This window comes from Lissotriton helveticus, chromosome 1_1 (genome assembly GCF_964261635.1).
Source record: "Lissotriton helveticus chromosome 1_1, aLisHel1.1, whole genome shotgun sequence".
Taxonomy (NCBI): domain Eukaryota; kingdom Metazoa; phylum Chordata; class Amphibia; order Caudata; family Salamandridae; genus Lissotriton; species Lissotriton helveticus.
Genome location: NC_136057.1, coordinates 1,328,757,731 through 1,328,781,149, shown reverse-complemented (window position 1 = coordinate 1,328,781,149; position 23,419 = coordinate 1,328,757,731). Strand labels below are relative to the sequence as shown.

The window sequence follows — 23,419 nt, the reverse complement described above, 5'->3', positions numbered from 1 at the left end:
TATAACGGAACCAGAAACCTCGATCCCGGAGCTCTTCCGAGAAATAGAACGTTATGGCAAGATGGCCGGACACAAAATAAACTGGCACAAATCAGTACTGTATGACCCCGGGGGTCGCAATCGCTGGGGGAGCCTACCAGACGACCTGCTGACAACTACCGAGGGCTTTCAATACCTCGGGATTTTCATTACCGTGAGCGAGGCCCTCTCCTTTAGTAGAAACATAGAACGGATCATACTTAACGCAGTGGCGGACATGAACCGGTGGAAACAGCTCCCGCTGACACTCCTAGGTAGGGCGGCCATGTATAAAATGGTCACATTGCCGAAATTCCTATATGCTTTGCAAAATGAATACTACCCGATACAGGCATCGGTCTTTCGCAGGATTCACGCGGACTTACGATCCTTCCTCTGGTTAGGTAAGCATGCCAGGGTGGCACTGTCCACGCTCCAGAGACATCAGTACAGTGGTGGGATCTCACTTCCCAATCTAGAGGCCTACTACTGGGCAGAACACCTAACGCCAATAAATGATTGGCTCCATGCCCCAGCGGATCATCCGACATACGCACTGGAAAGAGCGAAAATGTCGTCCAAAAACCTACTAAGATTCCTTTATGGAACTTGTGGACGAGCCTCCCTCCTCCCGGCCACGACGGTGACACTGTCAGCGTGGACGAAGGCTAACCGTCGCATGGGTTTGGAAAAGAAGCCCACGCGACAGACACCGTTGTGGCACTGCCAGTGGTTGGCGGAACTCCACAAACTGAGAGGGTTCCAAAGATGGGACGACATTGGCATCTCCACTATAGGGGATGTAATTGCCAAGGGGGAATTCAAATCGTTTCAGGTCCTTAAGTCGGACTTTGGGCTCCACGACACACAGCAGTTTAAATATATCCAACTTCGGCATGCCTGGAAGGCCCAAAATATTGCACTTATAGATATCCCTGAATATGCACCTCTGGAGGGGAGGCTCCTGCAGGAGCAGATACTAGGCAAGGCGGTCTCCCTGACATATAAAACGTTAACTAACCATCTGCTGGGGGATCTGGCAAAGCTCAGGGCCACTTGGGAGGCAGAGGTTGGGGAGATGGAAGACTTAGACTGGGACACAGTACTGATGCATCCACGGGAGGTGGCGATCAAGTCCCGGTTGCGACTGATTCAATTGAATATACTCCATAGATCCTACTATGACAGACAGCGGTTGTGCAGAATGGGGAAAGTGGAGGACCCAAGGTGCCTTAGATGCCATCGTGAAGTTGGGGATTTCTACCACACGATATGGTCTTGCAGTGTCATACACACGTATTGGACCCAGGTGTTCAATGACTTGGAGGAGGTCCTAGAGGCCCCGATCTCACAGGATCCCAAACTAGCTCTATTGGGCATGACTAACGAGGTAGACCTGACTCGTCCCCTTCTTATATTTCTGGTCCTGGCACTGGTAGTGGCAAAAAGAGACATTGCAAAACACTGGGGAGCGCCAGACCCCCCCGATATAGAGGAATGGAGAAGAGGGCTTGATATCTACATGGCAGCTGAAAGGGTAACCTATAAGGCCAGGGGGTGTCCCAAAAAATTCCGTAGAGTTTGGTCTAAGTGGAGACGTTACCGGGGGCTGGATGGGGGACTGTGAGGGTGGGCTTTCCTGGTCGGGTGTGGGGCGGGTGGCAGGGACTAACGGGACGCTGGCATGGGGAAGGTATTAATCATTACTGCACTTGTAGATCGGCGTCAGACGTCTGGGAGTTGTAACTCAGTTCTGGAAAGGACATATCCGGCATGGGCGGATGGGGGAGTGGGTGGGAAGGTGTTGCTGCTGCTAAGTTTTTCTGTATGTAATCTGATGGAAGCAAATAACTTGTGTTTTTACTGTATTGCTGGGGGGGGGGGGGGGGGGGGTTGGAGTTTTCTGCAAAAAAAAAAAACTGCAGATGTCCGGACTACCATTTGAAAAGCTCAGAACTATATACTGGTTTCCACCACAGGCGCTCGATCGAAAGTTGCCGCCCGACCTCCGGGGTGTGGGCTAAATGGTCGTGTATTCAACTGCTATTTGCGAGAGGTGCTATTTGTGGCTATTATTGGAAGCACCTGAATACTTGTCACTTGATTACTGTGAGTCTGCAAATAAAAATAATAAAAAAAATAATAATAATAAAATTAACTTACCTTCCTTTCTTTGCAGCGCCACGTCTTCCTCCTTCGGGTGTGTCCTTCTCCCTTGGATGTCTTCAGGAAGCTCCTGATGCAGCTACCCAATCCTGGCGCTGCGTTCACAGCGTGAAAGCAGCACCAGGATTGGATAGAGCAGGTTCTCTCAGCGCTCCTAAAAGCAATGGAGGTCAGCTCTTTCTGTAACTTAGCTGTCTGAGGCTGCTAGGTTAAAAAACTTTAAAATGCGCATTTCTGGCTGGCCGTCCTAAGATGTCTGGCCAGAAGGGACAAGCGCATTTTAAAGTGCACATCTCCCTGCTGCTGCCACTCAGCAGCACTTGCCCCACCATGGCCTGACACTTAGTTCAGGACGGATTGCTGAAAAATAGAAGAGGAATAAATAAACATTATTACCGTTTTATTTTTCAGCTCTGGGGCTTGTGGGGCGACACTAGTGAATTACAATGAACCAAATGCCAAAATCTAGGGGATTCAACTAAATGTACATTCACTGTGACATATGAACACGATTAATAGAGACCAACCATAATTTATATATTAAGGTACTGTTTTTAATTTATTTATCTTTTTTTCTTCATTTTTTATAAAGATTCCAGGTTACAAAATGCATCTAAACATTTAACTGAATAAATCAATAAAGAACATATAATATTACAACACAAAGTTATATAACAAAACAAAGGGGGGGGGGGGGAACCAAAAATGACTAAGTTGTAGTTGTGGGCTGATGAAGTTAGCAAAGCGGTGGATGAAAACTCTACGCGCGTTTCAGCTATTGCCTTCTTCAGGAGTCCGTCATTTGCAACAGGACAAAATAAACAATCACTAAAAAACAAAGAAATCAATGTCACATTTCATACTACTGTATTATCTTACAAAGTTTACATAATTGTCCTACAACCCTAAGCCTAGGTCATGTTAATAGAACTTAGTATCAAGAGTGAGTATACATAGATAAAATTCTAAGAGCTGGATTTATATTTACCCTAGTTTATACATTTCGATAAACATTTTCTTCTCATTTTAATTACATATTCGAATTCATTTCATTTTTGTACACTTTTTTTGACTGATTGTCTATTCACAAAAAAGATTCTTCTCTTTTTCATCATGTATCGAAAGGACACTTAGATCAGATTCTATACTTATATATATTTTTTCCCATGATTCATCTTCCATTTAGCCTAACATTATTTACAATCATGCAAGAAACCATTTATATGTGTAAAACATAAAAAAGAGAAAATATAAAGTGAGATAGTGTAAAACATAGAAAAGTGAAAATATAAAGTGAGATAGAATAAAATAGGGGGGGCAAAATAGCAGCAGATTTTGTTGGTATTTATTATCACTTACAAAAGACATGGAGATCTTTGGGTCAACCTCTATGATGATTTGTGAAGTACTATTGTCTGGAATACGTTCTTTTCATTTCATAAAAAGTTCAATAGATATCTGTGTTAAAGACATAGAATGGATATTTCATAAGGGGTATGCTCCAAAAATTATATGGCATGTAAATGGTAACTGCGGAGAGGTTACTCACATAATAGCTGATCGCCATATCTATACGTTCAAAAAAGCATTACGTCAAATCCTCGTCTAGCACAGTATCATGGAAATTAAAATCTGAAATAAATAACGAATCTGGTAAGTATGTCAATGGCCTAGGAGTTCTTCTGCCTAACTCTTCACCTACTAGTCCCAGTTTATTGCATAATATAATTACCGGTTTGCTTGCGGTCACTTTGTACAGTTCCAAGGAAGATTCAAACCTCAAGAGCCAGAGGCAGGCGTGATCAGCGGGGCTAGATAAACGATGGTAGACCTCGGTGGTAACTGCCAAGAAATATATGTATGTTTACAGAGGGCTCCCATATATAAACGATAGAAAGGGCCAAGATATTGTAGCTGAAAATAGCACTAACAACAAGTTGTGACCAAGTACCTTCCAAAGAACTGATGTGATGATGTCAAAATGAAAACTTGAAGTGATCCTTATAATGCACGGTTGCTTGTAGTGTATCGATAGAAATAGCTATGTCGGGGATGTAAATGACTCTTCTTTATTTCTATATAGTAAAAAAGAGAGACATACATTGTTTTAGCTATCAAGACTTGAGTCCTCGGAGATACATATCCCTGCTCTATTTAGAGAGATAAACCAATACATGGATGTTTTAATACCTTAAATAGTATGGCAGGATATGTCCTTAACCGTCCATGCCCTGAATTCTGATTACGGCCGTGACGGAGGGTATATAATTCTAAAATTCAAGAGAGGAGGCCATGAATGCAAAAAGATTCTGGTGATTTAACGTAAAAAAGGCTTCGATTATGCCGCATCTTACCTCTTAAAATAATTAACCGAGTCCATAGCTGGGAGTCTGATGAACGGGAACCACTGGCCGCAACCGGGTAGAACTGTAGAATAGGTGCGTTTGACGATCTGTTTATATACTCGGGGGCCACATTAATTGGGCACAGGTTTGGAACTCGCGTTTACGAACTACCGCGCACACCGATGACGTGTCGTTATGACCCCGTGGCTCTGAGCCCAAAGCCAATCACAGGTGCGAATTGCATCCCACGAACTACAGAAAGTCGCCAAATAATTATGTAGTAGTTGAAAAGATCCTTAAAATTATGTCGCGCTATACGCAGTAATGAGCTGCTGATTTATTTTTTAATCGTCAAAAAACTTAAAATGATTATTGTAGTTGATCTATATTATACCATACAAGTAATTATATCAGAAGCAATGGAAATATCAAAATGAGGCAAATGTTACGTAAGGCATTTTACCGACATAGAGATAGGACCAGATACTGAGAATTCGATCTATCCGCCATGTTAGGTGTGGATGTCATATATCACCGTTATTTGTATTGAAGATTTCACCGATAATTCTCTCTCTATTACTGTATAAATTCAAAAAGATGTTTTTCTTTAGGCTATAATTTCGCAGTAGTAGCACCTATTCAATATAAACTATGTATTATGTATGGTGGAAATCTAAGGTATATAACAGTGCTGATTTGGAGCAAATACGGAGTGCCGATTTATCAACCTCATTATATTATTGCTTGCTCCCATGGAATCTCTAGGTTTAGGCCAATGGTGGCTGTATTGGGTAAAAAAATCCAATCGACTTCCCTCTTTTTACGGATCTTTTCTGGGCATAGTCCTGGCCTAGTTAGTATATTCTCTAAGATAAACCAACGTAAGTCTTCAGGGGAATGTTCGTGTTCTAAAAAGTGTGATACCAATGGTGCGTTCACCTTTTTTGTACGGACTGCAGACTTATGTTCTGTAACTCTCTTATTAATGGCTCTTGATGTTTCGCCTACATAACCCTTACTGCAGGGACATATTAGGAGGCATACCACGTTCTGAGTTTTACAGTTCGTCATGGTTTTAGGTGCAATTCTCACATTATTGAATGTCAGTTCACTGCCTTCTATGGCCTGAGGGCATGTCTTACAATTACCACACTTAAAATTTCCTATGACAGGATTGTGGCTAGTGATGCTTCTCTGTACAAATTTTTCTTTCTCTGGCATTCTAGATCTAACAACCAGATCTTTAATGTTTTTATTTCTTTTATAGGCAAAAAGAGGCTTAGGAATTGATTCCTGTTTGGACTTATTGACATTAAGTAGGTGCCAGTTAGAATATATGATCTGACGTACTTTATTGTTCAGGAGAGAGTGTCTGGTAACAAATACCAAATGATCATTTTGTTTAGTTTGACTGCCCTGTAGTATAGATTGACGGTCAAAAAATCGGGCCCTTTTAAATGATTCACGAATGAGCCTATGAGGGTAACCACGATCCTCAAATTTCTTTTTCATGGCTACAAATCATTCATCATAATCATGGAGTTTAGTGCAATTACGCCGCAATCTTAAAAATTGACTGAAAGGGATGCTATTTTTTAAGATGTAGGGTGAAAACTTTGATAGTGGAGTAAAGTATTGCGGGCAGTAGGTTTAACGTACAAATCTGTGAAGAGATGGCCTTGGTCATGTTTGATTGTTATATCAAGAAATTCCATTTCTTTGTTACTTATATGGGATGTAAATCTGAGGTTGCTGTCACACACGTTCAGCCATGATATAAATTCATTTAATGTATCCTCATTATCATCCCATATAAATATAACATCGTCAATATATCTTGACCAGTGAAAAATTGATTCGACGAAAGGGGCTATCTCATTAAAAATATGAGTATGCTCAAAGAATGCGACATAAATATTGGCAATAGTAGGGGCACAAGATGCGCCCATACTAACTCCTTTTATTTGTTTGTATAGACTCCCTCGGAATTCAAAGATGTTTTCTTCCAGAACTATCCTTAGGCAGTCAATAATGAATGTAGCATTACAATCGACTTCATAGGTGTTAATAAACCATTGAGTAGCTATAATGGCACCTTCAATGGGGATGTTGGAATATAGGCTCTCCACATCTAGCGTCACTAGCAATTGTCTATTTCCATTGAATGCAGTCCCTTCAAGTAGATTGATAACATGGCCCGTATCTTTGACGTATCCTGGTATACTGGATATATATGGTCGTAGGATTGCATCCAGATATTTGGATAGAGGCTCAGTAATGCTCCCTATGGTGGTGACAATAGGGTGAAAAGGAGGATCTACCTCATTTTTGTGTACCTTTGGAATGCCTTAAAGGCTTGCCATTCTAGGTGTCTCCACATTCAGATAGTCGTATTCTTTGTTACAGATATCACCATTAGTTAAAGCTTTAGATGTTAGTTTCTGTATTTTTTGTCTAGTTTTGGCGGTTGGGTCTTTTGTGATTCTGTTATAGAAGTTAGTGTCCCTTAACATCTCCTCAATTTTTTCTACATAAGTCGAAGTGTCAAGAATTGCAATTCCACCTCCTTTATCACATCATTTTATGGTGGTGGTTGTGGACTCTTTTAATGTTTTCAACGCTCCGTATTCTTCTGTTGTGAGATTAAACAGAGTGTTTGGTATATATTTTGTGGCAGCTATGAGTTTATTCATAACTACTTGTTCAAAGATGTGGATCTCAGGTGTCAATTGTTCTAAAGTAGGGGTAAAAACCGACTTGGGTGCAAGGCCTGATTTATTAATTTCCCTCGTATCGCTATCAGTATTAGAGAAAAATGCTTTAAGGCGAATTTTTCTAAAGAATGTCATCATGTCATTAAACAACTCAAATTTGTTTAAACTAGAGTGTGGCACATAACTTAGTCCCTTTGATAGTAATGAATATACGGCTTGGTTAGGTACTTGACTACTCAGATTGAAAATGGGGATAGTTTTCATTCCCTCCAATATCGGGCATTGCGTGTTTCTAAATATCTGTTTAAATTGGGTGGCTGATGCTCCTGATACTGAGGCTGATGTTCCTGGTATTGTGGCTGATACTGGGGTTGGTATTGCCCTCGCGGTTGATAGCATTGGCGAGGTTGATATTGGGCTCTGTATTGTGATCGATAACGGGGTCGCCAATTGCCTCTGCCACGGGGGCGCTGTCCTAAAAAAGTCGATCTAGATCTTTGGTTGAATTGATATCCCTGATTTCTGTACGAAGAAGAGCTACCGTTACTATCCGAATCAGACGAGTTCGAAAACGTGGTTACTTTTCGGACCCTATTTTCGTTTTGAGCCGTAAATGGATCTTGTAGATTTGGGTCAGAGGAGGAATAAAACCTATCCACTAAATATGGATAAACATTTTCTTTGTCGTAATATCTGAGATCTTTCTGAAATTTGTCTAATTTACGTTTCAAAAGGTAATCGGTATAGGAGTTTAGCTCAGTTTCCAGTTCTTCTAGTTTCTTTTTTATATCAGGTATGGTATCTAGTGCTTTTATCTTACTTTCTAGGTCAAGTATTTCCTGTAATAGTTCTAATAATACTGTTTTAGCTGTTTCAACTATCAGCATCATCATATCTCTTGAACATCTGTTTGCGATTAAGGACCACTTCTCTAAGAACTGTTTGACATGTACAAACAATCCAGGAATGTTTTTAATTTGGAGTCCTTGAGGGATGACTCCAGCCTTAAGGTAGTCAAGGATATATTTACCATGAAGTTCAATACGTCTGGATTTTTTCTTTAAATCTAGCAATTTTTCCAGATCGTCATTATGATTTGAATTAGATGTATCTATATCATCAAAATTGATAGCTGCGCCTACCATGGATACAAAGTCTTCATCTGAAAACCCGAAGGATTTCAGAGTGGACATGATAAATCACGAATAGATGAATCGATTATTAGATAACAAAAAATAGAAAGGAAACCAGAAGAGTTTTTTTTTCCCATCAAGGAAGAAGGGAGGAAGGAGAAAGGAGTTAGCCCAGAATAGGTTTCTAAAGTGATATAGTGTCCTTGAACATTTAATGAAACACTTCTTTCTAAAGTGATATAGTGTCCTTGAACATTTAATGAAACACTTTTTTCAGAAACCAGCTACATACAAATCTAAATTTATAGTTAATAAAACACATAATTCCCCTCATGGAAAGTCCATGAGTAACACATTTTGGAAAAATAGGAGGACCCCTACTCAGGATATATTCACTACTAGTAGGGACTGACAACAATTATTTTGAAAAAGAGCAGTAGTGAATTACAATGAACCAAATGCCAAAACCTAGGGGATTCAACTAAATGTACATTCACTGTGACATATGAACATGATTAATAGAGACCAACCATAATTTATATATTAAGGTACTGTTTTTAATTTATTTATCTCTTTTTCTTCATTTTTTATAAAGATTCCAGGTTAAAAATGCATCTAAACATTTCAATGAATAAATCAATAAAGAACATATGATATTATAACACAAAGTTATATAACAAAAAAAAAGGGGGGGGGAACCAAAAATGACGTAGTTGTGGGCTGATGAAGTTAGCAAAGCGGTGGATGAAAACTCGGCGTTGAATCCCCTAGGTTTTGGCATTTGGTTCATTGTAATTCACTACTGCTCTTTTTCAAAATAATTGTTGTCAGTCCCTACTAGTAGTGAATATATCCTGAATAGGGGTCCCCCTATTTTTCCAAAGCTTGTGGGACGACACTCCTCCACTCAAAAGGAGGAGACGCTCCTGGTAGTTGTGTTGTTACTTGTAATTGGTAGTGCTGACCACAGTAATGGGCGGTGCAAGCGGGAGTGGCTTTGTGGCGAGGGCCCTGGCACCAATTAGTTTTTTACAAATTAAGCACTGATGTGCGTAGTGTGGGGAAACACTATAGGCCTCCAAGATGTATGCTTAAAACCGACGGTGAAATGCTCATCTTGCCCCAAAAGATTTTTATGTATTCAGTACTTAGTCTAGCAAGGGAAGGAAGGCACACAGACGTAACTTTTATGGGGTTCCGTCTGCTTTCTCTGTTTTTATTGAGTCCTACAGATACAGAGTCATGCAGCCCTCCATGTATTTGGGTTTGGCAGAGCAGGCTACTTGGTAAACTGGAGTTTCTCTCTAGTTCCAGGAGTATGTTGAGGAGCTGGCTGGTGCAAATCTCTGGTCGTCGGTTTAAGTCCACCAGAGACTGCGAGACAAGGGACACCTTATTCTTCATCTTGTTTAAGGAATATCCTTAAGACTCTGAACTGCTTAAAAGATACAGTGCCCACTTTGTGCAGTATAGGCCTTGGGAAATATTTATAATTTTTTCCAGTAGCACAGCAAGTCACCTTGCTGCGCTGGTGGATACTCTGCCAGGAAGAAGGACTGCTGTGCTACTACAAAGACTGTCACTCTGCTGGATGTGAGGCAAAGAGTACGAGTTGAAGATAAAGCTGACAAGGTGAAGAAGAGGAAATGAAAGTTCAGAAACTTGTGCAGTTGTCACAGAGGGATAAAGTGGGAAAGTGATGAGGTTGGGTTATACAGGGGGTGAGAGGAAGCAACATTGTGGGTTAGGATATTGGCATAAAGCCTGCACAAAGGGGATAGTGTAATACTAAGATGGGGAATTATTTAAAAGTGGAGCAAGAGATCTAGGAAATGCTAAATGACAGTAAGTTGAAAGATTAAAATACGAGGAGAAATAAAGATATTTCTCCTTGTTACGCCCCTGCTGGGGATGCATAGCAGTTTTGGCACATTCCCAGGTGTCCCACGTAAGGTAAATCAAGGAATGCGTCACAATCCATTGGTTTTGCTTAGGAACACCCATGATCCACCCTTGGAAGCCTCCCTGAGGCAAAGTAAAACAACACAGCGTTTTGCGATGCGTTGCGTTATTCGGGATTTATCAAGCCAGTCAGGGCCTCACAAGGTGGCCTTGCATGGCTTGATAAATCACGTCATAAGGGTTGCGTCACTTTTGCACCCCATTGCAACTTTGATAAATATGCCCCCTAATGTATTATTGGGGAGGTCGCAAATGGTGAGCACAGATTATGCGTCGACTTTTGTGACATGCTCAGCATTTTGCAATGCAATTGATGTACTAATTATTCACATCACAAAATGTATATTAGTAGAAAGCAGTAAAACCGCCACCTCATAGCATTCTAATGAAACAAGTTTACTTTTGTGAGTGTTTTCGAATGGAGGCCTTTGAGGGACAATAGACCTCCATTTCTGCATTCATATTTCCAGCATGTCAAAAAACTTTTAGAGCAGCCCTTGTTCCTTAAGCGGACAGTGTCTGCTTTTAAAAAATACGTTGACGTTTTGGGAAGACTTCAGGGGAAGCACTTGTTTTACTGAAGCAAACTTCTGCCTTTGAAGTTTTTTCAGTAAAACAACAAAAATTGCTGAACGTGGCCAGAAAAGCATATCACCCACTTAATACACTGCTCTGCAGTCAGGGCTGTCAAGACCTTAAGTTAGGCCCGCAGGTGCAGCAGTATATATATATGCAATCGCTACTACAGCATAATAACCAGACACGCACACGTTGTCACTGGGTGCCGGCTGGAAGTCCAGAGCGACTCCGGCCCCTTTATTTATACTCTCTGGCCACGCCTGGCCAGAGAGTGAAACACAGTGTGCATACGTTTCCGGGGTAGGCACCCCACCGGGAGGTGGGCCAAAATACACTAGACCTCTACAAGTGCATCTGTTAGTGCTGAATGTAGACTTCAGCTTGGCAAGATGATGGCAGGTAGTTCTTCACCAGGGGAGCCTCCAGTGAGCAACCTGTCCACCCAACATACTTTATATACTCAGGAGGTCATTTAGACCTCAGCAGGCAGACAACCAGTTGGAGATCCTAGCCTGCATGGCTCGATCTCCTTGCCTTCTGCGCATCAGTTGGCACATTAATTACGCAGAATGCAGCGAAGAATTCAGAGACGCTGCCACATGTTTTTTTGCCCGACTCTGCATATTTATTGGCTTTTCAGAAGAAGAAACCAAAGTGCATGTGTCAGTTGTACCAGGGGTGGCTCTAGGCTCATGGCGGCCCTGGGCAGGGAGCGTATCTAGTGGGCCCCCGGAGGAACGCAGGCGCGGAGGCCAGTGAAGGGGGGGGGGGGGTGGGGTGGTCAGGGTGTTTGGAAGTGGAACAGAGCCGGAGGCCGCCAAATTCCTGCCAGGGCCCGCCATGAAAATATGTATCCATACTCAGAGGATTATTATATTAAGGATATATATTGGCGTGGCGGCCTCTGGGGTTTGGCGGCCCTGCGCAGGTGCACAGCTTACACATGCCTAAGGCCGCCCCTGGTTGTACTTTTTTCCTGTTTGGTACTGCTTGGCAGGAGCAATGTTTGTTGGGAGGACTGCCATAAATAGGGAGTTCCTTCCAATATACATTGACCTAAGGCCCCAGGGTAGACAAGCAGCTGGTCAAATGTTTCCAATAGTTGAGCCATCCGAGTCTGGGGAAAGAGCAATGCCAATCGACAGCAGGGCCTCCACTCTGCCAAACTCTAAATCAGGCCCTCAGGTTTTTCCTATTTCTGTGATAATTTGGCAGGAGGTCTTGTGTGACTTGTTGATCAGGATGGCATGTTTTGTGGCCACCTCGGCCATGATTCTTTATGACTTGAGCCTATCATTTCTTTCTCTTGAACCTAAAAGTGAAAGTTTATTTTCTAGGCTTCCTTTAAGAGACTCCTGGAACCACTGAAAAGGCAGCTTCAGACTCTCAAGGGTTGGACCACCAAGGAGAAACTTAGATCTGCAAATCTTGAGGTGAGTGTTTGCAAATTGACTGGGAGGTTAAGTTGGGAATCCAATAATTTCACTGGAGGTGATTATTTTGGTGACATTGTTGTTTGATTGATTTATTTTATATAGAAGTGGAATAACATTGCCAGGGCATGTGCATTTCATGTACCAGCAGTTCCATGTGTACCAAGAGAGTAACCAGAAATATAAAATACCCCCACTTTGAACCAAATCTTGAATAGCAATATGCTAGCAAAGTGAGCAAGCCTCACCATATGTAAGAGGGTTTGGCATGTTGCCCAAGGAAACCTAGAAAAAACATGCCAGATGATGCATTGTATAGTACTTTGTATGCCTTGCATCCTTTCTTGCATCTTTCCTTCACCTTTTCTTCCAGTCATCCAACTTTCCATCCATCGATGCCCACCTTCCATCCTTTTTTCCTTTCATCATTCTACCTTTCCTTCCTTCTTTTCTTCCATCCTTTCCGTTTTCTTCCATCTTCCATTCTTTCCTTCCTTCCCTCATGTCATTCATGCTATCATGTAGGTTGGATGTCTGAATACAGGGCATATAAGCATTGTGCAATAAAAATATCATTGCCAGAATATTGACTACCAAAATATTGTGACGGTATGTGTAGATGTACTCTCCTAAAGTCCACATCAACACTCTGTGATGATGTATTTATCATTAAGGTGCATATAAGTGAAGTTAATTATAATTAATCTTTAGTTACCTATATGTACTTATTTTCATGGTATTTTGTTAGTTGCTATTCTGGCTACAATATTTCTATAGCACAATATTCTGATTGCATCTATAATGTAACCTTCCATCTTTCCTTTTATTTTCTATCTTTATTTTCATCTCCTTCTTTCCCGTTATACTTTTGTCTTCTTTTTTCCATCCGTCCCTCTCTGACACGCATCTGCCCCACTCGACTCCAGAGTCTTTACATGCTTTCATTTTACATTTATTAACTTCTGACTAAGACCAAGGGGTCAAAGATTAAAGCTGAGATGGGCCATAAAAAATATTTAGGTAGGCCTGGGGCCATCAACAGCTGGGGATGGTGGTGCGGGAAGTTCACAACACCTTTCCTGCATTGTTCCTGGTCTGAGTATGGCAAGGAGGAGGGTATTTAGTATCTCTTAGTCTTTTTAGGCCTCATCTAAGGGAGCGCACGGGCAGCCGCTTGAAACATCTTTTGTGAACTTAAACAACTTAGAAGGGTCTTACAGATCTCAATTACTTACCTTTAGCTGGCTACTTCTTCACTCTCATTTCATTGCTTCTCATTGGTCACTGGGTGCTGGTTTTATTTTAACTTCTTGTGTTTGTCCCTTCGATCGAGCATGGAATAAGTATTGATTAATTGCTTTATTAGTGTTTTTCTGCTGCTCGCGCCAGGAATTCAGGTACTTTTTTTTCTTCTTGCTTCGTTGTTGGTATTGCTTGCCCCTTGTTGTTTGCACCTGCCTGCCTTATATCGTTTTTTGCCCTGGCCGCCCTCCCATCGTTGTTATGTGCCCCTTCACGTCATTGTTGCTTGTTGCATTATGGCTGAACCTAACTCTTCATTTAAAATAGAAATCTGAAGGAACTAGGTTAAGCTAGTTGGTTAAAGTAAAACACTAAATGGCCACCAATAAGGGCCTTGGGTTGTTTTTTCTTTCCCTCTGTAGTCGGAATATACATATTTTGAAAAATTGGTAACCACACACATATGCAGGCTGTAGACTCAAGACAAGTCAGGAGGGACTTTACTGACTTTTTCTGCTTTCAGTCACAGAACCAGCCTTTTCCGCTTCTTTGTTGGTGGCACGTTTTGAACCTCTTTTCGGTAAAAGGTACTTCTTCTGTGGACACTCACACCCGCAATCAATGGTGGCCATGTTGCGGTCAGTCGAAATTTAATGGTTCATTAATGTTTTATGTAAGAAGAGACGGGCCCCTCCCCACTTTATAACGAAGATGATTAAACCTGACCCTAACATGGCCACTGAGAAATGGGGCACTTTGCTTCTTCAGCTCAGCCCGGTGCCTTTGCACAGCCTTCAGCTCCAAAACTTTAAGATCTAACTGGGTGTGCAGATGGGAGGACTTTATGTAGGATTGTGAACCCTTGCAATGAAGCAGCAGCTGTAGGCCAAAGGCAACCATTTTTAGTTTCCATCAGTCAGTGCTTAGCAGAGGATGGGGGTTCCGGAAGCATCATCCACTGGAGTAGAAAGTAACCCAGGCTCTTTAAATATGAAGTCTTACAAACCACACATTCCAGGCAGTTTTTAGGTCTCGCTTAGGCAGCGCTTGTGCTGTCTCTTTGAGACATTATTATTATTATTATTAGGGAGATTTATAGAGCGCCTGGTTACGCGCACCGGCGTGTCCCCGCGCTATGATAAGTGGAAGTAAACCGTCCAAGCCACCCTCAAAGTTGCCTACCTCCCGTATAAGTGAGTTTTAAGTTTTTTCCTGAAAATGGACTCTGAAGGCTCCAAGCGTAACTCCAAAGGTAGAGCATTCCAATGCTTGGCGGCCAGATATCTAAAAGACCTCCCCCCCCATTCGGGCCTTCTTTATTCTTGGAACCTTCAGTAACCCTGTACGGGAGGAGCGTAGATCACGCAAAGGCTCATAACGAGTCACCAAATTCTGTAGCGGAGCGGGGGATTTGCCGCTCAGGATGCGGTGACATTTAGAGAGTGCCTTAAACTCCCCCCTTCTCCCGAAAGGGAGCCAGTGTAATGCCTGGAGCGCTGCTTTAGAGGGAGATCTCTTAGGGAGCCTCAGGACTAAGCGAGCGGCTGCATTTTGCAGCACCGGGGGGCGGCCTATGGCCTTTCCCGTGGCCCCCAGATACAGCAAATTGCCATAATCTAGGCGCGATGTGACTAGGGCATGCACCAGCGTTCGGCGCGCTGTAATAGGTAGGAGATCTAATACCTTCCTTAAGGTTTTCAGGACACCGAAGCATACCCCTGCCACCCGGCCAATCTGGGGGCCAAAGGCCTGGTCAACATCCAGCCACACTCCGAGATTCCTTGCTTCCTGACAGGGGACTGGGGTTCCTCCCAGGCAGGGAGGCCACCATGCCGACGACCAAGCAGACGACCCTCCCCCCACCACGAGTACCTCGGTCTTGCTACCGTTTAGCTTCAAGCAGTTGGCGGACATCCAGGTTGCTAGTTCTTGCATGCAAACTCTGAAAATGTCCGCCGCAAGACCAGGCATACGTGAGAGGGAGATGACCAACTGCGTGTCGTCGGCATAGGACACTAAGCACAGACCATGTCTTTCTACAATTGCCGCCAGCGGGGAGACATAAAGATTGAACAAGGTCGGGCTCAGGGACGAGCCCTGGCCCAAACTGATCTCCCTGGAATAGCAGTCACCCAAACGGACTCGAAAACATCTGTTTGTCAGGAAGGACTGGATCCATCCAAGCACTGCTCCTGATACCCCTCCTTCATTCAGACACTGTAGCAAGATGGAATGTGCTACAGTGTCGAATGCTGCGCTTAGGTCCAGAAGGATCAAGGCCATAGTCTGGCCCTCATCCACACCCACATGCTGTATTCAGGTATGGACTTGAAGCTCTGCCCATTATCCACCCATCTTTTCAGTTGGCTCCTGTTACTGTACTTTCTTTGTTTAACAAGTTTTATTAAAATTTTTCAAATACATATATAAGCCGTAATAAAACATACATAACATAATTAAAAAAGGCAATCAGGCAAATAACATATGGTGAAATAGTAATATTATAATGAAAGAGAGATAAGAAGGAAAGGAAAGTAGGAAAGAGAAAGATAGGAAGAAGAGAAGAGACAGAGAAAAAAAGGAGAGGAAGAACCAAAATGATGTAAGACAATATTATAGAAAAAGAAAAGAATCAATGTATAGGAGAGTGAGAAGAAAGATATGTAGTGAAAGGAAGCCAAAGAAGATCATATTTAATTTTTTGAGAAATGGAAGAGGAGGAAACAGTAGCAATCCTGTGTTCATCACAAATGAAATTCCACCAAGTTAGTAAAGATATTTTAGAGTTATCTTTCCAGGATGATAAAATAACCTTAAAAGCTAATGCAATAAAAAGATTGAATAATCTAGAAACAGAAGATACAACGTCCACATCAGGTGATAAGGAACCTAGAAAAACATTTTGTAGTGATAAAGAAGCATTAAATTTAAATATGGACATGCAAGTATTCCAAACAGAGTTCCATAAGGATAGAACATTAGAACTCTCATAAAGTTGATGTTGTAACGCGCCCGTTTCAGTGGAGCATGACCAACATAATGGAGAAGAGGTTGGTGAAAATTTACCAATGCTAACAGGAGTAATAATAGCTCTATAGTAAATAAAATACAAAGATTGGGTTATACGAGCAGCAGCAGAAACTTTAAATAACTTGGACCACAGTTTATCCCAGGTAATGATAGGAAAAGAAACGGACAAATCAGTTTCCCATGCAATCTCAATATGGGACTTAGGTTTTTCAATATTATTTGATAACAATAACTTGTATATAAGAGCGGCTTTAGGTCTGAGGGTTGAAAATAACGGATATAGAGGAGTAGAAGGGGATATAGACGGTGTGTGAGGTGGAAGGGGAAGAGTGGTTAGATGAGATTGTACAGCATTAACAATAATAGTATATTCATTGTGAAAAGAGTCAGGTAATTGATAACGTGTTTGTAAGGCATGAAAGGGAATAATAGTAGTTGGGAAGTAACTGATGCACAAAAATAATACCCTTTTCTTTCCAGTATTTGTAGTAAAATGATTTGCCTATATATTTAAGAAATTTATTATACCATACAGAGGAGGACAAAAAACATTGAATTGGAGTAAAATCCTTAGAAAATATGTTGTATAATAAAGTCTGGGAGTATTGTAAAACCGGGTTAGTGGATAAAAAGGTGCAGTTTAAATCAGGATTACAAGTCTTTCAAACATCATACAATGAACGAGAGGCAATGGCCGATTGAAAGGCTTTATGAGATTTGTCAGGCTGAAATTTACATTTGGACAATCTATCGGAAAAAGGGTCTAACCATTGATTAAAGTCGCCAGCAACAATAATATTAGGGCAATCAATTGAAGAAAGTAGAATTTTAATATCATTCCAAAATTTAAGATCTGGCTTAACAGGACCATAAATATTTAACAAGACTAGCGTTTTATTTTGTACCACAACCTTTGCCATTACCCATCGTCCATCATCATCATTTTGTGTGGATAAAATGTGTACAGCCAAAGCTTTATTAAACAATATAGCGACATCCCCTTTTTAGGATTCGCCTGGCGTCCGCTGCGCAGCAGCGTTCGCGCAGGCGAAATCTTATGTTAGAACAGTACGGGGGCTTTGTCACGCCTGCTCTTCCAATGGCTAGCTCCATAAATGGAGGCTAGCCATTGGAAGAGAGATCTGTCCGTCATTGCCGGAGCAGATTCGTGGGCGTTCCGGTGATTTTTACTCATCCCGCCCCTTTTAGAACGTCATTGCGCCGGTGGGCGGTGGTTTATTTATTTATTTTTTAAGGTTTGTTTTGGTCATTTGTCCGAAGATGGCGGCCGGGCAGTAGCTTACTTGAGGAGCTCCGTAGTGCCGTCTTGAACCAGCGTGTGCCAGTTCCCGCCCCCCTCCCGCTGTTCGTGTGCCCGTTCCCGCCCCCCTCCCGCTGTTTGTGTGCCCGTTCCCGCCCCCCCTCCCGCTGTTTGTGTGCCCGTTCCCGCCCCCCCTCCCGCTGTCACGGCACCCCGGCTTGTTGTCTACCGGGACAGCTCATTTTTAATCTAAACCTTGTATAACTTGAGTGCCTTTTGAGCCTTGCAGTTCTGGTTTGGTGTACTTGGCCTGTCGTACTCAAAAACAATGATGTGTTGAAAGGAAACCTCCACTTCCCTCAGTCGGGATGCGTGCCTCTTGATTCATTTGTCGCTGTGCATTGCCGCTTAAAGAAGAATGCAGTTATCCAAAGTGTTTGTGAATGTTCAAAGTGCTTCGAAACTCTGTTCTTTCGTTTGCACTAGAGATTTAATACACCACGGTAGAAGTTAGGTATTTTTGGACACCTCGTTCTCTCTGCTGCAAACCATGCAGGCTCCGATGAAAAGTTAAGCGAGTGTGCAGCGCTTTCCGCCTCATGCAGCGCTGGACAGAGGCACGGATGGCTTGCATCGGCGAGCAGTGCGTCCTGCAGATTGTGCAGAGACCGGGCAATTGCCCAGGTTCACACAGTTTTGGGGTAGGCTGGGATTTAAAGAGATTGTTTTAGCGTACATGTCCTGCGCTATCACATGAGTCCCGTGTTACCGAGACAGCTCATTTTCAATCTAAACCTTGTATAACTTGAGTGCCTTTTGAGCCTTGCAGTTCTGGTTTGGTGTACTTGGCCTGTCGTACTCGAAAACAATGATGTGTTGAAAGGAAACCTATCGAATGGTGTCATAACGAGAAGGTATAGGTAGCCCCGGTTTTATGTATAGCGCCGCGAAGTATGTTGTGCTGTGTGTGACAGTAAGAATTGTCGGGTAGAAGACTGGAGACCTGCTCTCACACTGGTGGGAACCTCCACCTTCCGGAGAGGGCGGAGAGGAGGCTCCGTACCCATTCTTTCTTTGGCCTCTCAGACTGACAACGGAGTGTGAATGCCCATGTTGTGACAATCGTGATGCTGGTTTGTTGTGTGAAGCGGTGTGTTTAACAGCAGTGTGTGTGTTGCACCCTCGTGTACGTGGAATGCGCGTATGGAGGGAGTGGGGAGCGCCTCCTTGTCCACGATGGATGACCAGTGCGGGAGAGGGGAGTTTTGTAGAGGCAGTTTGACGGACAGGGGCTCTGACAGGCTGTTCGGGCCACGCAGAAGGTCAAAGGTCTGGCACAGAGACTTATTCTGCCCCAGCTCCGCCAGCCTGACGTGCAGTATCGCTTGGTAGCATTATTAGTGAAGAAGGTGCAGTGGCACCGGGGCACAGGCATGGCTCTGTAGCGGGCCTCTGTCTCCCAGTAATGTCTGGTTTACCCCGCCTCCCCAGGCTGAGTGGGTAGATCTCAGTACTCTGGGGTGCCACAGCTCTTCCCGGAAGTCTCGGCGCCGTGCACCCGTGGTGTTGTTTCGTCAGGGCGCAGGAGTTGTAGCGTGGGAGGAGGGCGCGTATGGGGAGGGACAGGTCTGTGCACGGCCTGGGGCCGGCCGTGCGTGAGCGATCCCTGACTCAGGCAGCGAGCCCGGGTTGCGCAAGGCTGCCTCAGGTATGCTGCGGGGCCTTGGAGCCGGGCCAGGGGCCCGCAGGGTGGAAGTGGTCAGATGTGGCAATCAATCAATCAATCAATCATGCCATTTGTATAGCGCACTACTCACCCGGGAGGGTCTCAAGGTGCTTGGGGGGAGGGGTATACGACTGCTCGAACAGCCAGGTCTTGAGTTGTTTCCTGAAGGCGAGATGGTCCTGGGTCAGCCGAAGGTGGATGGGGAGGGAGTTCCAAGTCTTGGCAGCCAGGTAAGAGAAGGATCTTCCTCCGGCGGTGGCTCTTCGGATGCGTGGTACGGCTGCGAGGGCGAGGCTGATGGACCGTAGCTGGCGGGTGGGCGTGTAGAAGGTCAGGCGGTCGTTGAGGTACTTGGGGCCCAGGTCGTGGAGAGACTTGTGTGCGTGGGTGAGGAGCCGGAACGTGATCCTCTTGTCGACAGGGAGCCAGTGCAGGTTCCTCAGGTGGCTGGAGATGTGGCTGCATCGGGGGACATCCAGGATGAGTCGGGCGTAGGCGTTCTGGATGCGCTGGAGTCTTTTCTGTAGCTTGGCTGTGGTTCCGGCGTAGAGGGCGTTTCCGTAGTCCAGTCGGCTGGTGACGAGTGCCTGGGTGACAGTCTTCCTGGTCTCGGTCGGGATCCAGCGGAAGATCTTGCGAAGCATACGCAGGGTGTTGAAGCACGATGAGGAGACGGCGTTGACTTGTCTGGTCATCGAGAGGGAGGGGTCCAGGATGAAGGCCAGGTTGCGTGCGTGGTCGGTTGGCTTGGGTGCGGTGCCCAGGGCTGGGGGCCACCAGGAGTCGTCCCAGGCGGAGGGCGAAGATCCCAGGATGAGGACTTCCGTCTTGTCCGAGTTCAGTTTCAGGCGGCTGTCCTTCATCCACTCGGCGACGTCTTTCATCCCTTCGTGTAGGCAGGTTCTGGCGGTGTCGGGGTCTCTGGTGAGGGAGAGGATCAGCTGGGTGTCGTCGGCGTAAGAGATGATGTTGAGGTTGTGCTGGCGTGCGATGGCTGCGAGAGGTTTCATGTAGATGTTGAAGAGGGTGGGGCTGAGTGAAGATCCTTGCGGGACGCCGCAGATGACTTCGGTGGCCTCGGAGCGAAACGGGGGGAGGCGGACTCTTTGTGTTCTTCCGGCGAGGAACGAGATGATCCACTCCAGTGCCTTGTGATGTATTCCTATAGGTTCTGTATCGATCCCCCTATTCCTGACCCTATTCTGGTTAACAAGTTAACTAGCAGCCATCCCATGAGGCAGAAAACCCCCATGATGCAGAAACCGTTATCTGATTAAGCCACACTACGGCACAGGAACGTGTTATCTGATTAGGTCATAACGCTTGCCATCTAATTAGACAAGCGATATTCCTCCAGCCCCTGATAAGGCATACGGAGTTCTCAAAACAAATCAAACCTATGACAGACCTGGGAAAAACCCTGCGGCCATTGTTTTGATTTCACCGAGAACTTCAGCAAAAGAATGTGCTAACGACCAGGTCGTATGACATCCTTATTGAGTATCTATGTCCATCCTTACGTCAATCTCGGCACCTTAAAGGTATAAATATTACCGATATTGCCCTATGCAAACACACGCGGTGGTGACGAGATCGGAGCAGCCAGACTTGCCGAAGCCCAGAGCAGAGCAGACCCCGCTGGCGCAGCCCCGCCTTCCTGACGCGCTGAGAACGAGACGCTGTTTTCTCCTGCCGAGAAATCCAGCTCCGGCGCTTCCGGGTAGCCCTCGCAGGCAGCCTGGAATATCGAGACCAGAGACGAGAGATACCATCCCTCATTCATCCTAGATTCCAGGTACAGAACTGAATAACCCCTTGCAGAGAATTCTTTAGTCAGTCACTTGGCAAAACAAACTTAACTTAAACTGCTACTTTCTACTCCCGCCCACGTATTAGGCTTAGGTCAGGTACATCTGGGGTAGGCGTAGTTAGAAACACCAGTTGAGTACGATTAGTCAAATGTATATGTGTATGTATCTATTTTATCCATTTTAAACCATCATATGGCTTAGAAACCATATCAATGTTTTTACAGTATTATTTTATACTTCTGCTTTTAATGTATGCACTTTACTTAACCATAAGTATTGCAATAATATCAATCCATTTCTCTTGTATGAGAAAAGAGACTGATCAATAAATAACATCTTTTATTGAACACGCCCGTCTCTTCCTTTTCTCTACAATCTGGTGAGACTAAGAATGCACGTACTGACTCAGTAAAATAAGTCGTCTTTTGTTTTCACACGACTCTAGAGATACACTCTTGATTAGGGGAGAGCAAAGTTGTCATGTTCTATGGTTGTCAGAAACTAAATCCCTTCTTGTCTATCCAGGGAGGTTCAACTCCTCCTTGCCTAGTCGAGAAAGTTTCTAGTGAACTCTGAGCTAGCTGGCAAACCCAAAACTTTAAGTCTAATATCGACAGTAGTAGACCTAGTTAACGTCTGGTCTAGGCCTATACTATTGAAGGTATTATTCCAATGCGCAGAGCCTATTGGGATAATAGGAACTACACTACATGGCACCCAACGCGTTTGGATAGGCGATAAAACTAACGTAAGACATTTAGAGTAACTCAGTCGTGCTTTTTCACTCAGACCCCCTTTTTCCCATAATACTCCAAAGACGTCTGGAGTGGGTGAAAGGTAATATCCGCCAAACCTCGCAGGAGGAAACTCCTATGTATGGTCCTTGGTATAGTCAACGTTGAAGGATACACTGTTCCAAAATATTGTGCATCTAATCTTTGTTTCCATAAGAACCTGATCTGCAAATAAACAAAATAACCTTCTGGACAGTACAATGTCAGACAATGAAGGAGAAAGAGAGGCAGTTAGAATAGCAACTGAACTCGCAGCAGCTGATAATGCACTGCAAGACGCTGACGCGGAGATAATACTCATCGCGGTCAACACAAGAAAATCTATAACTTTAAAACTTATAGAAAATGGACTGACACCTAGAGGTGGCACGGTCATATTCGTAATTGAGGCACACGAATATCGGCAGACAGAGGTATTCTATTCATGGATACATTTTCCAGCAGCAAATGCTGTAACAAAGGTCTTCCACTATTACAAAACAGAGGAACCTCCTAATGAGTACACTCCTTTCGAGGAGGTGGAAGTACCACTTAAATTTCAAGAGCATCTGCTCTTATTTAATGGCGCCCTAAAACATAATAATCACATCACCAGGCTCGGTCCATTAGGTAGCCCAGGAGCAACGTGGCCGGTTCTAGCCGGATACACACCACATCCAGACATCGATGGGATGTCTGCAGCAAACCTTTTAATACCACTAAAACAATTAATAAAAATACATAGACAATTAGTCCAATATGTAATGCGGACTTCAACAATCCAACCAGCAATTAAAATTCCACAGCTGACCCCTCATCAGGGGAACACAAATAAAATTACACCACAGAACATACAATCCTGCCTAGGTAAAGTACCAGCTAAACGGGAACAAATACCATTCTGGTTAGCACAAAAAATCACCCAAATAGAGGCGGTGTTTCCAGATACCACCCCGTTAGAAAAACACAGGATTCTGACTATCTGTCTTCCAATGGGAATCGCACCACACGTGGAGGACTGTGACACTTGGGGTACAGTCTTTGCTTCCATCTACACAAAAACGCACGGTGTTCCATCCATTTCGGTAATACCAGATGTGCTAAAACAAATTCAAGACGAATACGGTCCAGAACCCGCTTTAACTCTTCGTATGAAATTACTAAAAGACTTCAAGCAGGTCTCGGCTATATTATTAGCCAACATAAAGGGAGAAGCAGCAAACGTG

General features: G+C 43.8%; 1 protein-coding gene across 2 annotated transcripts in view; it reads left to right on the top strand.

The window, feature by feature from the left end:
* The window catches only part of LOC144823680 (E3 ubiquitin-protein ligase TRIM39-like), a 137,331-nt gene that overhangs the window by 11,659 nt on the left and 102,253 nt on the right, over nt 1-23,419 (top strand). For both annotated transcript variants that reach the window (XM_078682416.1, XM_078682406.1), the window contains exon 2: nt 12,255-12,350. In XM_078682416.1, the coding sequence (XP_078538542.1) occupies nt 12,255-12,350 (96 nt within the window). The remainder of the gene's footprint in view (nt 1-12,254; nt 12,351-23,419) is intronic.